This window comes from Adiantum capillus-veneris, chromosome 6 (genome assembly GCF_014529385.1).
Source record: "Adiantum capillus-veneris isolate H3 chromosome 6, ASM1452938v2, whole genome shotgun sequence".
Taxonomy (NCBI): domain Eukaryota; kingdom Viridiplantae; phylum Streptophyta; class Polypodiopsida; order Polypodiales; family Pteridaceae; genus Adiantum; species Adiantum capillus-veneris.
The window spans coordinates 102,802,962-102,817,210 of NC_140936.1; the positions used below are offsets into that span (position 1 = coordinate 102,802,962).

Genomic DNA, 14,249 nt, shown 5'->3' on the forward strand with positions numbered 1-14,249 from the left:
TATTTTGTTGCTTGAGCCACCCAGACTCTTTATTGAGTGACTATGTTATTTTTGTATCAAGATTCAGCATTCAGTTATGTACTTTTGACTTACACTATGCCATGTGGTCTGGACTCGATTCTAGCAGTTACTTAACTTGTGGGGTGACTTTAAGTGTTTTTTGAAAGTTGTGGCTATGTTTAAGTATTGTGCAGTGTTTTTAAACTAGATAGGTTGTATATAAATTTGAAATTCTTTGTATTTTTAGCTTTTAAAAAATATACTACGAATTTTACGTACCTTATGGCCCAATCCATACGGTACAACGTACAGTACATACCAAACACGTACTGAATACTATGTACCTTACAACCTTGTCTAGTATAGAGAAAGGCGACTGCCCTCTGGATGCAGCATACACTGATGTACTGGGAGGAAAGTAACATATGGCAATATATAGGAATCGACATGTGTCAGCTCTCAGTCTTACCCACATATATCTAGCATGATCATCTCTTCGTACAATATGCAGTAATGGTTGTAGTTCCTCTCTGAATAGGACTGCTACTCCTCCTGAACCTCTACTCCCATGCTTAGATCTCGCATTTGTCCTGTGAGCTGTCTCCCATCTGTATCCCACCACATGTGGCATCACCTGTCCAGGGGCCTGATGAGTCTCTGAGAAGAATACAATATCCTTGTCTTTGAAACTGTCCTCAAATGCACCCACGTCCAACCTCATAGACCCATTACAATTCCAGGTAGCCATCTTCAGCGTGGTCCCATATGTCTCGCACCGTCATGCAATGCGCCGCTCTAAAATCAGCACCCGTCCATCTCTATAGAAGGCCATCTTTCCCTTCTCCCTTGCCGCTGTAATCTCTGGCATTACCTCTCTCATATGTGCGAGCTGTGAGAGAGTCAGGTCATCACCAAGGAAAATACCTGTCTTTTTGAGAGTAGGCCTCTTCCTCAAGAATTCCTTCTTCTCTTCCAACGAGGGGAAGCGTAGTATGAGGGCTCTCCCTTTTGAAGACTCTCCCGTGCCATCACTTTTCTTACCTACCCTCCATGCCTTTGTGTGCAGAGGCTTCTCCATCCCCATCATGGATGTAAGGCTTGTGACCTCTTTCTCCACATTGTTTATGTCCTTGAGACCAGTCACTCTCACATGCAGTGCTCGCATCCGCCTTCTTTGTTCCTCTTCGAGGGTCATGTTGATAAGCGTCGGTGTACAAGGAGTTTCTTGGCCTTTCCCTTTCTTGGCGACCTCAATCCATTTTTCGGCCTCGTCCACCTTTTTCTGTGTCCTTGTTATCATCTCCGCCCATGAAGATGTTTTTGCCACACTCGGTTTTTCTTCCTCTGTGATCATCCTTGCCTGTTCCTTGATTTCCTTGATTTCATCTATTACCGAGGGCTGAAATTCGCCTTCCTCTAGTCCACATCTTACTCTATCAGCGAGCTCCTGTTTGAGGGCTGAGACTTCTTCTTTGAGTGTCTGTATTTCTTCGTTAAGGCTCTCTTTCTCCTTCTTCCATTGTGCGCCTTCATTGAAGACCATCTGAAGGAGGTTGGCCTTCTCCTTCCACCATCCTTCCATCTCTGTTTTCCACTCCTTCATTTCCCTCTCCATCTGCGCCATCCGCTTGTTCGTGAGCATGAAATTGCCTTTGCTCGCGACTTGCAAACAGGTGAGACATTGACGGCATCCATGTCCTGTGCAGGGTCTTGTGCACAAGAGATTGCTTCCATGCTTTGTCGTGCAAGAGATGTATCGGGTTCACTTACCATTTCGCACACAGAATTTTCCACTGAAACCTACGTGTATGATGTCGCATATGATATCCAGCTGAGCTACGCGTATGATGTCTTCCCAGCTACATGTAGGATGCCTGACCTACGCGTAGAATGACGACCTACGCGTATGGTGTCTGTTGACCTACGTGTATGATGACCCTCCTATGCGTATGGAGTAAAAGCGCCTACCTGAGTGAATGTTGTTGCCGCCTACGCGTATGATGATGCCGCCCGTGCGCTCTTGCCGACGTCTACGCGTATGATGTCTCCGTCGGCATTGTTTTCGCCTGCGTAACTGACCACCAGCTGCTGCTGTCCAGCTTTTATGCAGTAAAACCTCAGATGATAAGAGGGCCTTGCGCCAGATGCCTGAACTCCCAGCACTGTCCAAAGCTGTCCTGCTCATATCACGCAGCCCCTGGCTGCTTGAGAATGCTTGCAAGTGAAGGCTACCCCGAAGGGCGCAAAGCATGTACCCGGCTGAATGTAGATGATGCAGTCCCCAGCGGGTCTGCCCTAGCTTCAACCCCTGTAGGAAAAGAGCGTCTACGCAACCCCCTGCTGGAGATAACCCGCGCAATCAACAAGCCCGCTCAGGGCGCAGAATGTACCTGCTCGCAGCCCCCTTCTGAGGTACTGCCCCGCTGCAAGAGCTCGAGATAGAGCCCTCTGTGATATCCCCAGCACAGCCCTACTGTGGCTGCTCCGACCTGCAATAGTGTGATGAAAACAGCCCTTCCAGGGTGTGACCTGTGGTATCCGAAACCAGCCCCCGCTGGAGGGGAGGCCTGCTGTGTGCACCCGAAACCTGGGATGTAGGGGCGCAACCTGCTACCCCGCGACCTGCTCCTGCTCCTGCTAGAGAGAGAGAGAGAGAGAGAGAGAGAGAGAGAGAGAGAGAGAGAGAGAGAGAGACGAAATGTACTCTGCGTATCCGTGTCGTACGCTAGGGTTTGCTGCTGTCTGCAGGGGCCCCTTCAGCCTCGCGCTCAGCAGCCGGCCAGAGAGAGAACTGTCCTCCTAGCTGCAGAGAGACCCTCGCGCTCAGCCCGCCACAGAGTTCAGCCTCGCGCTCAGAGAGAGAGAGAGAGAGAGAGAGAGAGAGAGAGAGAGAGAGAGAGAGAGAGAACCGCACAAGAAGACTCCACCAAAAATCCGGGAGGTGATCAATAGGGCTATGACATTCTTCAACCTGCAAGGAGAAGCAGTATATGGTGCAAATCTGAAGGCAAGGTCGGAACCATCCAACATACCCACCAAACCAATTCCAAACCTAAATCATCCGTCAAACAGGAGAAGAAACAAAAAAGAACAAGCATTAAATAAGTAAACATACACGCACAAACACCTCAACCACAAGCAGTCATGGAGAACACACTCACCCCAAGCACATGCAGATCCGCAGCACAAGCATCACACAAAAGAAATAAGGCATATACAAGCAAGCAAGCTAAACATACAGAAACCATGAGAAACAAAGATAAGAACAACAAACAAAACGAAAGAAAAGAAACTGTCGCAGGCAGCATAGGTGGCAAGAGGGGAACGGATATCTGGTGAAGGTCGCCAAGTAGAGCACTTGTGGTTTTGTAAACCTTAAGTGTACCAAGCCCCACTTTTTTTTGGAGAGAGAGAGAGAGAGAGAGAGAGAGAGAGAGAGAGAGAGAGAGAGAGATAGAGATGAAATGTTATAGTAACGTCTCCAAGAGGCCAAAGTGACCTATGAGACCAAAAAAATTACAATTGGTGAATTTGATACAATGTCTATGAGTACAGAAAATACAAAGAGCTGAAAAAACTGAAGTTGAAACGAAATAGGCGGGGAGGGGTGATGGGGTGAGGGCTGATACAATGGCTTAGCTGATGGATACACATCACTAGTGATACAAATGAGGGACAAATCATCAGAGGTAGGCGGGCCAAGCTCAGATGAGATCCCTCATCAGTCGTTGCCGAACCTCATCAATATCCTCCATGGTCAATACTCTGACTGATCGTCTCGCATGTCGAGCTAGGATGGTTTGAATCCTCTGCTGCCACCTCCGTCGATGATGTGAGACCCCCCGTGGTCGTGGACGCCTGGGTCTGCCTAGCTCAATAGCTCGATCAATCAACATACCTCTTGTGTGGGTGGGACTTGAGATCTGCTGTGATGACTGCTCCCTTGGCTGGTGTAAAGAAGTCTGTGATCTGTCTCTGAGATTGGCTCTCGGCCAATCTCAATCTGAAGCTGATTTGAGGATGTGCGTATCTGCCGAATAGCACACCATATCCCATGAGATAAAGTGTGTATCCATGTATGCAGGCCTAATCACAAAACCGTCCTTTGTGAGTTGGAGAAGATTTTCTCTATAGAAAGCCATCTTCGTGCCCAACTCCTGTGCCGGCTGTATCCATGTGCTCTTGGTATCTAGCTGAATCAGATCCCGACGTATGAGTCTGATGATCTCTGTCCGTGTGAGAGATAGGGAGGGTGCATCCAAGGAGTACTGGAACGGAGGCAATCTATCCATGCTGAAACCATGTGACTGAAACCATGAAGTCATCTGCTCATACCAACATGCTGTGTCACCCTGCCTTCTTGTTCATAATCCCTGTTCTGTGTTCTAGATGTGAGTATCTGTAACAGGGAATGGCAGTTCTTCCTCGTTTCTGTTCCCCATGGCAATCTATCCATGCCGAAACCATGTGACTGAAACCATGAACTCATCTGCCCATACCAACATGCTGTGTCACCCTGCCTTCTTGTTCATAATCCCTGTTCCGTGTGTTAGATGTGAGTATCTGTAACAGGGAAGCCATTCCTACCAGCTTTGCTTCCTCTTGGAGAAGGACTTGGCTAGATGGAGGAGATATTGGTGACTGGGGAGTAGATAGGGGCAGAAGTGACAAGGTTGGTGTAAAGGAGAGCCGAAATCACTGGGTTGAGCCAATATATAGATGCTTGTGGAGGTAGTGGTAGGGGTAGCACAGGATGTCGACCTGGTAGAATTGTCTTCTTCTCTTGTAGATGACAAGGTGACAGGGTTGGTATAAAGGAGAGCTGAAATCACTGGGTTGAGACAAAGATGTAGATGCTTGTGGAGGTAGTGGTCTGGGTGGCGCAGGATTTCGACCTGGTAGAAAGGGTTGTCATCTTCTCTTATAGGACTTAAAAGCGCTTCTAAGAGGACTTGGCCGGGTGTCCCTAGACTGCCTGGTGCTGGTCATACATGAGCAGTGTATACCAACCACTTAACCTAACCCGGCTGAATGTTCGACCAGATGGGCTTAGCCTTGTAGCTGGGTCTAGTCCACCCAAGTGGGTTGGACTGAGGAGTCGATCAGATGGGCTGAGCCTTGTAGTGGGGACTAGCCCACCCACGTGAGCTAGGTTGAGCTTGGTCGGACCCAAATGTGCTGAGCCAACCTCCAACTAGTCGACCTTACAAGTAGGAACTTTTGTAGCCAATCCAAGACTTTCCGGAGCCAACCATTAGACTAGTCCACCAACTCGAGGCTCGAGCTGAGAGTAGTTGACCTTTGGCACTAGTCCACCTTGGACTAGTCGGTCTGTTGAAGCTGAGCCAACAAGTAGGAACTAGTCCACGAAGCTGAGCTGAATCTGGGTGCAGGGCATAGTCGTGATGGCCAAGGTCGGCCTCAACTGAGTGAATTTTATTTTTGAGGTCCTGACTCCCACCGAGCGTGCCAAAAAAAAGAGATCATGAGGTTCAAAGGGCTTATCAAATCCTTCCACTGCTTGAAAATTGTCATCGTGGCCTTCCCTTCCATGTGCTATATGCAAGAAAATGTCGAGCAAGTTGTCAACTTGGGCCTCTCTTTCCTCCCCACTGTTCGAGGACTTATCATGATCATTGGTATTATGATTTATCATCGTCTGTGACTCCAACCTCGACCTCTAGTTCCTCATACTCCTCTTGCTCATTGTTATTGATCTTCTTAGGATTCTCCATTGTTGCTAAACGTAGTTGTCAGGTCTGGATTGCCCATAAAATGAGTAATCAACTGTGCTTTGACACCACTGTAACTGGTTGGTCTACTGCCCAGGCGGTAATGGCTGACAAATCAGTAATTTCAGCCCACAAAAATGAAAAAGAAAGCCCTCAAAGTAATGATAGATATAAATCCTTGTTTGATGGTTGCGAAGTAATAGAGCAAGGCTCGTTGCCGCTCGCTCCCTCCCCGCCATCACTACCCCATCCCCCTCGTGCCTCCCCCCCGTTGCTCCGCCCCTCCCGTCGTCGCGCTGTTGCAGCTCTCCACCTCTCTACCTCCTTTTCGCGTGCTGCCTGCCCACCCAACTCCTCCCTAGCTTCGCTTCGCCCCCTCCCCACATTACATCTTTCTTCTCCTGCGACCCACATCCTCAACCCTCGCGTTATCTATGGGCTGAATTCGGCCTCCTGGTGGTCTTCGCTGACGATTTCGCCTTCCTTTTTCAGCAGCAGACACAGAATGGTATCCCCTGCTTCATCTCAGACGAACTCTACTGAAGGCCCCTTGTCCAACAATGCAGAGCCGACCCTTCGACTTGCTCTTTTGTTAGAAGAGCAAGTGAGCTTGGTGGCCGAGGTGGAACGACTTCAAGCCACCTTGGTCATCTACAGGATCGCTGGCTTAGGACCCAGTAGAGGCGAGGTTCAGGACTTGTTCCAGGCCCGACTCATCACCGAAGTGGGCAAGATTACTGATGTGTAGATTCTTGGGAGAGGATACTATCAAATAGAGTTTGAGTCTCCAAAGATGGGAGTGAAAGTGATTTCGATGAGTCCGCTTGGCATTTGGGCGGCTCGAGCTTATTTCAGACAGTGGCACCATGGCTTCGATTTGACATTAGATGTGCTAGAGAAGGCGGCAGACCTTCCTAGTTGAGTGTGCTTCCCTAGGCTTGAGATGGGAGTGCCTCCCCCTATTTCGAGGATTGTTTCCATGTTTGGGATGGTCCTGAAGACAACGTGCACTTCAGCTTCAGTTGTGGCCAAGGCCGCAAGGCTACCCACTGTGCGGGTTCTTGTTTGGGACACACACATACACACTCCCACAGGTGGTTCTACTGCCTCGAGTGAGTGGTAGTTGGATCACACTCAGTGTGGAGTATTTGGGCGGCCTCCCAAACCAGTGCTTCATTTGCAGACAGATGGGCCATCTTGTGAAGGCCTGTCCATGGAGGAGGACTCGTCGACTCGACCCTCGACACCATAGTTACCAGGAACGGGAACGCGGAACGGGAACGCCGAACAAAATGCCATTCCCTGTTACGGGTACTCACGTTTGAAACACGGAACGGGGATTCGGAACGGGAACTTGGAATGGGAACGGGGAACGGAGACCTGAAAACGGCCATTCCTTGTTACTATGCTCGACACAGACACAGTCTTCCAAAGCTGGCAAGGCTCAGGAGGCAAAGCGGCAGGGAGCATAGATGGGTACCCCTTCTGAGACAGGTGCCCAGGCAAACGAGGGTTGACAGCAGATTCGTGGCCGGCGCCGTCAGTGGACAGGCGCGCTAGTCTGGTACCCTGGGTGGTCGGCTTGCACCAGGCGAGCAGCAGCAGGTTTCATAGGAAACCGTTTTGACCCTCTACGACAGGATGAGATGGCAGATGTCCCTTCCACGTCAGCTTCGCCACTGCCAGCCCCTCCCCCTTCCCCGGCTTACCATCCCCACTTCTCCGCCTCCACCTTCACCTCCTCCACCCACCCCCTCCGCCCCTCCCGCTAGTCCTTCCGCCCCGTCGCCTGACCCCTCCTCCCATCCCCCTCGTCGGTCCAGGGGACATGCCACTCTTCGGTAGCTTGGAGATCTCTTGGTAGCGCATTTTCCACGAGCCACTTGGTGCCAGAGGAGCAGCCCCATTTGCGGACGTCCCTTTTGGTGCAGGCATCACCTTGTGTGGCATTCCGTCGTGGGTTGACTAGTTTTTACATTCGTCCCCGCCGGAACTTCTTTGACTACGATTTTACACATTTTCTAGGCGACTCTCGTCCTGACCTTAAGGCGGCTTGTTTCAGAGTACATGTTTTGTTTTTGACAGCCAAAAGGGCAAAGGCACTGAGTGGACTATGCATACAGTGCTGGACTGCTCCATGTTCAGGCTTGTGTTCTCTCTCCACATGCGAGACTTGGGGGTGATAGACTTGATACAGAGTCTATGGCCGTTGGCCAAGTTCTTTGTGACACCACCAGATGGAGCAGGATGTAGACACATTGTGGTATGCTATAGAAGGGAGCTTTCATCAATCAAAGCTCTTCAATGAGTGGTGAAGAAAATGGACCAGCTTGAAAGATGTAACAAAGTATCTTTGTGGGTATGTAAAGGAGATGGAGCTGCATGGAGTGCCTGAGGCAGAGATGGTTCAAAGTTTTGAGTTGGTTGCGGTTCGTGAGATCAGAGAGCATGTAAGGGGAATTAGAAATGAGCATGGGGAAACTTGGGAATTATTCAAATTAGCTCGAATGAAGAGTATTTCAAGGGGGACTATGAAAGGATGACAAAGAGAACATTTTTTAAGTGGGTAGTTTGACCAAAAGAGGGGCTTTCACCTACCGAACTGCCAAGGGAATTTGAATGGCGCTATGATCAGTTGTGGGCCACAAGAAGTCGAGGTAGAAACGAAAAAGAGCCTCCTAGAACAGCTTCTCCATAAGAGATTTTTATACTTGAAGTGGCTATGTAGGAAGCTACTAAAGAAAAGAAGAAGGAAGCAACAAAAGGCAAAGCAAAGAGTCCAACTTACAAGCTCCAATCTGATATAGAGGCAGCGACAAATCTCAAAAAGGTTTTGGAAGAGAGGATTCTGAACAGGAAGATTGAATTCACCTTGGGTGAAGTCCTTAGCATAGAAAAGCGGGAGTTCCATGAAGAAATCATTGACATTATCAAAAGAAAGCGACAATCTCTTACTGAAGCAATCTATGCACAGGGCGAAGGTGAGACTTTAAATGCACAAGGAGTACAAGTTTATGGTGAGCAAGGTGATGAAAATGTTGTTGGATGCTACAAGTTTAAAGAAAGAGTAAAACATGTTCACTTCTTGGATAATGAAGATGAAGTCGAGACAACTCACAAGAGTTATTACTCCAAGAATCGTTGGGCAAGAGCAACTACTGAGACCTTGGTAAGAGTGGGAGACTTAGAAGAGGCATACATTGCGCTGTTAGATCATGGGTCAGAGGTTAACCTAATGTCCAAGAGTCTATATCAAAAAGGAAAATGGCCAATCGATATAAATCATGGATGGATGATTCTGCAGCAAATAAGTCCAAATGTCAAGGTGACTATAGGGGATATGAAAGATGAACAAAACTTCCATGTTCAGGAGATGTCTACATATCCTCTTATCCTTGGGCAGCCACACATCACTGTTACTCGTATGGAAACAAAGGTGATGGACGACAGGTCAGCTTATGCTAGGATAATGAGTAGGGATGGGAAGCGTGCGGTTCAATTCCTTACTCTTTGTGTGGATCATGAAAGGAACGGGACAAGAGCAACCCTTGCCAAAGACAAATAAAGAACTCAAGGCCTACAAGGATATGAGGGGTTTTGGCCATGTATAGATACATATCCCTTTGAATCACAGGAAGTCCAAACGAAGGCTTTGATGAAAATGCTATGGATGAGGACGAAGAAAGAGAGGATTATGCGTTAGATTTAGTTGAAAGTGATGATAAAATTGACATGTGTATTGACTTAAATGAAGATTGAATATGTAAAGAGTTATATGTGCCACATGCCGGAGAATGTGCAGGTTTAGAGGGGGTGGATGTCATGTTGTGGCACGTTTATAATGTGAAATCAAAATGTTCACCTCAAAGTTTATGCCTTTTGCTACGTGGGACTAAATGCTACAATGTACATAATGTTATATATGTGAAAACGGTCACCATGGTTGCAGTCGTGTACATACATTGCCAGGGCGGTGAGGCCCTGAACGTGGCACTACGGTGTGTCTCGTCACATAAAAACATGACCAATTTGGTTTAGAGATGTACATATGTCAAAGTGCATGGAGATGGCACACTTGTTTCGCCTAGAAAGTTCAGTGCCTTCAACCAAAAATAGCAAGTTTCGTGCTTAGCCATGAACGATGCATCTAAAGTGCTTGCCAAGTGGAAAAATGAGGTTCAACATATAATTTGAGCGTAAGGGGATTTTTCCACAATTTTAGGAATTTTTCTCAACTCATGGCATTTTTAGGCTAGAAATGGCAAAAAATGGTAAAAAATAATTAAAAAATGGCTCAAAATGCCACATCATTCATGGGGCCTTCTTCCATGGTGTGTTGTGCATCCTGCGCTGTTCCAACTCCGTGTTGAGCGTGTGAGGGTTCCGATTAGGGTTTCCTCTCTTCAAAAAGGTGTGTAATCTTGTCTCTGGAAGTTCTCAAGCTTCCATGAAATGGCCTCGACAAAGAATAGAAGGATGAAATAAGTGGTTTTATTGGGGCAAACAGACATTGCAACTGTAGTCGAGGCTACACTAAATCCACAAACACACAAGAGTTTTGACTTAATCTTGGTTCTTTTGTAGAGCAAAGCTTTCATGGATGGAGTTTTGTTTATTTTTAGTGTGTCTTTTGCTTCAAATCTTTTGCAACTCACTTGATTTTGCTGCGAATTCTCAGAGTCAGAGGCGTGATGCTTTCCTAGCCGCATTGCGCACTTCTTGACAACGTGGAGTTTGCTGATGACTCAGGCATGTTTTTGGAGGGCTGTGAGGCCAATTTGCAGAGGTGTGCGCAGGCCCTAAAGGTGTTTTGCTGTACGTCATGAGCATTGATTAACTGGTGAAAGACGGTGACTTTTTGGGTTGGTGATGCCATTTTGTTCGGCATATCATCCACAAAGTGATGGATGAAGAGAAAGGGTTAATCCGATTTTGGAAGAAATGCTTGGACATTATATGTAATCAAGATTGGCTTCTTGGGAAGAGTATTTACCTTTGGTGAAGTTTTCTTTAATAACTTATTCCATTAAGCCACCGCGATAACTCCATAGCAGCTTATGGTTATTCTCCTATCTTTCCGACAAACTTTGTCTTGTAACGCAAGGTTGTGTTAGCAGATCAATTAGGACAAGAAATGGAGGACAATAAGATTCGTGATCAAATGTCTAGAGCTCAATGGCAATATCAGAACAATGCAATCAAAAGTCAAAGACATGTGGAATTCCAAGGAGACCTTTTTCTACACTTTGTAGCGCCTCATTGCTATGAGATCTCTACAACTTCGTTCGAGGTGTTATGGATCTTTCAAAATCGTGAAGATGACTCTGCTCTCAGTTACAGATTGGAGTTACCAACCTCCTGGGGTAAAATTCATTTGACGTTTCATGTTTCCTTGTGATACTCGAGTGCTAGATGTTACCGGTTATGTTTTAGAACTCGGAGATGAACACCTTGCTCTCATTCGGGATTTTGGATGTTCTTTAGAAGGAAGCGTGAAACATGATTACTAGAGAAATTTTTGTCAAATGGAAGACTTGGATGAATCATATTAAACACAATCTGATGAAGACGTGAAAAATTAGAGAGAGTGTTTTCGAGATTTCTTTGTCAAACTCCATGCTAGCAGGTATTCGTTAGTAGAGGGCTATAGTTCAGCTGGGAGGGACCAATCTCTTGATTATTGTGACTCGCTATTTTTAGCTTCTTTTGGATATTATTTCCTTACTAGTTTGGACAGCGGCCTTTGGCCGCCTCTGTGTGTGTGTATGTGTGCGTGCGTGCGTGCGTGCGTGTGTGTGTGTGTGATGTGCGCGCGCAGGTGTGTGTGTGTGTGTGTGTGTGGAGTGAAGAGGTGTACGCGATACAATCCAAGGAAGTTGTACAACAGAATCAGTACACGCAGGTCTCCCACCAGTCTGCGCAGATGCAGCTCGTCACTTTGCATAAGCGCAGCAGACGGGTCCTGGATTTTAGGGTTCGCGAATCTATTGGAATCCCTATAGCACAGGTCTGAACGTGAGCGGAAAACCTAATACGTAGGGACAGGAAACCCTAATCGCGTCGCCCGGCTTTGCTGCATTCGTCAATTCTTTTTCTGGATCCTTGCGCAGTGTGTTTCAAATGCGCAGGGATTTTTGCAAAGGTTTTTTTCTCAGTACAATTTAGCAGCGAAGTGTACAAAGTCTCTACAGTTAATGTAAAGTTCATTTAGCAGGTGAACAGAGGGTCTTTTTCAGTTCAACAGCAGGTGTACAAAGTTTTGTAGTGTTCAAGCATCTAGCAGGTTTCAATTCACATAGGGTTTTGAAGCGAATTTGTTCTTTCATGACTGAGTTGGCCTCCGATCTCGATCGGGTTTATAAACGCAGGAAACAGATGGCCGCAGAATCCTCAGAAATGGGTGCGCGGAACGCTTGGGAGGGTCAAGAGCCCACCATTGAGGTGCTTATCCCAGTTCAAGCTCTCATGGACCCAATGGTGCAGTATGCTCTCAATGCGGTTATTTTGTTCTTTCCGGGCAAGATGCCCACTGCGCAAGACGTGGGTCAGTGGGTAGATTCTCTTCTTAAACGCCAGACTGTCCGGGGTGTCTACTTTGGAGCCAGAGGATTCTATGAAGTCTTGTTGGCTGACACTGACGCTTGCAACATGTTGCTTGAATCATCTCCTTTGTTTTTTGGTACTCAGATGACACATGTACTGCCATGGGCTCTTACTAAAGATTATCAAAGCCTTATTCGTCACAAGTGCCTAGTATGGGTCGAAATAGTTGACTTTCCGCGCACCTGGCGACACTTTCTTCTTGTGCTTGCTTCTTGCTTGGGGAAAGTAATATGTCCTCCTAAACTTGATGCCAATACAAATAGGTTTTGTGTGCTTTGGGACACGGATGTTCCCACTCCTCAAGGTATTACTGTTAACTCGGGGGACCCTCTTATTGGCAAGCGTCCTTTCAAGCTCAAATGTGGGAAATTTGCGAATTCATGTTTTCGATGTGGGAAATTTGGACACATGCAATCTGAATCCTAAGACTCATTTGTAGCCGCCTCCTTTAGCTGTTTCGCAGCTTGTTGTTTCCAATGGAAAAGAGGACTCTAATTCGAGATCTACTTCCATTGGGGCCACTGCCTTGCCTGATGTACCACCTCTGGTTAAAGGCAAAGTTAAATCTGCTGGTTCCCCTAACTCTCAAAGCAAAGGAAAGATTGCCGTAGCTTAGGAGACGCAGAATAAGGGTAAAACTGTGGATCCTGGGGAAGGGTCTCCTTGGTCATGCAGAGGTTTAGGCCGTGGAAGAAAAACCCAAATGGTGGGATAGAAGCACAAGGAACAATCTGCAGACTTTCTCTATCATGTCGTGCCAGTTGATACGAACGTGCCAACAGAACCTCAAACGAAGGGATAGAGCAATGATCCAAAGTTTGAAAACTCCCACCCTCGCATCGTGCGGGACCAACGTGATGGATAGAGTTCAGAGAGAAGTGAAACAGAGCTTTGATGTTAAAACTTAAAGATTCTCGCATCGTGCGGCACCAAAAAAAGTACAACACCACAAAAATACGGGATCAAGCTTTATATAAGGAGGTAAAAAATGACCGTTATGGACACGTGTCATTCATGTACACATGCCACATGGCATGATTTCAATGGTCACTGTACAGATGGTCGGTTGTATAAAAAGATCGAGTCACGTGTTCATTTTTCACCTTCCCCCAGACAACACGTTCGCGTTTTTTTGTACCTCAAGAATCCTCCGGCATCTCTTCTTTCATCGACTTGCACATCCTCTTTCGTATTATTTCGTCGACCCGCACACCCTCTTTCTGCCTGATTTACTCACCGATTGCTACATTCTTTACATTTTCCCGCACAACACGATAGCGAGTACTTCCACACTTTTGGAGTGCATCTTATTGCATCCTGCAATATTTCATCATCTTCCCGTACGACGCGATAAAGAGCTCTTCCACATTGTGGATGGAGGGTGCTTGCCAATGAATGGAGATATCGTGAGTCAAGGTGCAGGATGACTACACTCACTGTAAGTGTGCATCTCATGTGCCATTGATTTATTTTGATTTTTGAACTATGTATGTATGTACTCATGCCCTTTAATTTCTTTTTCTATTTGTTTCAGTTGCATGACTATCTAGAGTCTTGGGTCACGTGGGTGAGAGAGAAAGCTGTTTCTATAGTTTTGGAAAGATCAATAAACCCAAATGATCCAAAATCTCCTTTTCCACCAAAGAAAGGTAGAGCCACCAAGGGTTTGGATGAAAAGAAAATGGATCACAAGAAGAAGAGTCGTACAAAGAAGATGCATACAAAGAAAATCCCTTCAAAGAAAAGGGATCACAAGAAGAAGAGTCCTACAAAGAAGAGCCATGCCAAGAAGAGTCCTACCATCCACCTCTGCAAGAGAGGGCTACACCAAGCATGATGGGGAGACTCTCCCAATGAAAAAACAGCATATATACAATGGGGCTAAATCAAGAGATGGGAGGAGGGAAGAGCCAC

The 14,249-nt window shown here is 46.8% G+C and overlaps 2 protein-coding genes across 6 annotated transcripts in view; one reads left to right on the top strand and one right to left on the bottom strand.

Annotated features, from left to right (window-relative positions):
- LOC147455998 (DUF1997 family protein, putative (DUF1997)) overlaps positions 1–14,249 on the top strand; it is a 100,975-nt gene that overhangs the window by 42,081 nt on the left and 44,645 nt on the right. The gene's annotated exons all lie outside the window — the stretch shown is intronic.
- Positions 290–1,582, bottom strand: LOC147456000 (uncharacterized). Its single transcript, XM_086515173.1, has one exon. The coding sequence runs from the start codon at positions 1,580–1,582 to the stop codon at positions 779–781; it is 804 nt and encodes a 267-aa protein (XP_086371299.1). The 3' UTR covers positions 290–778.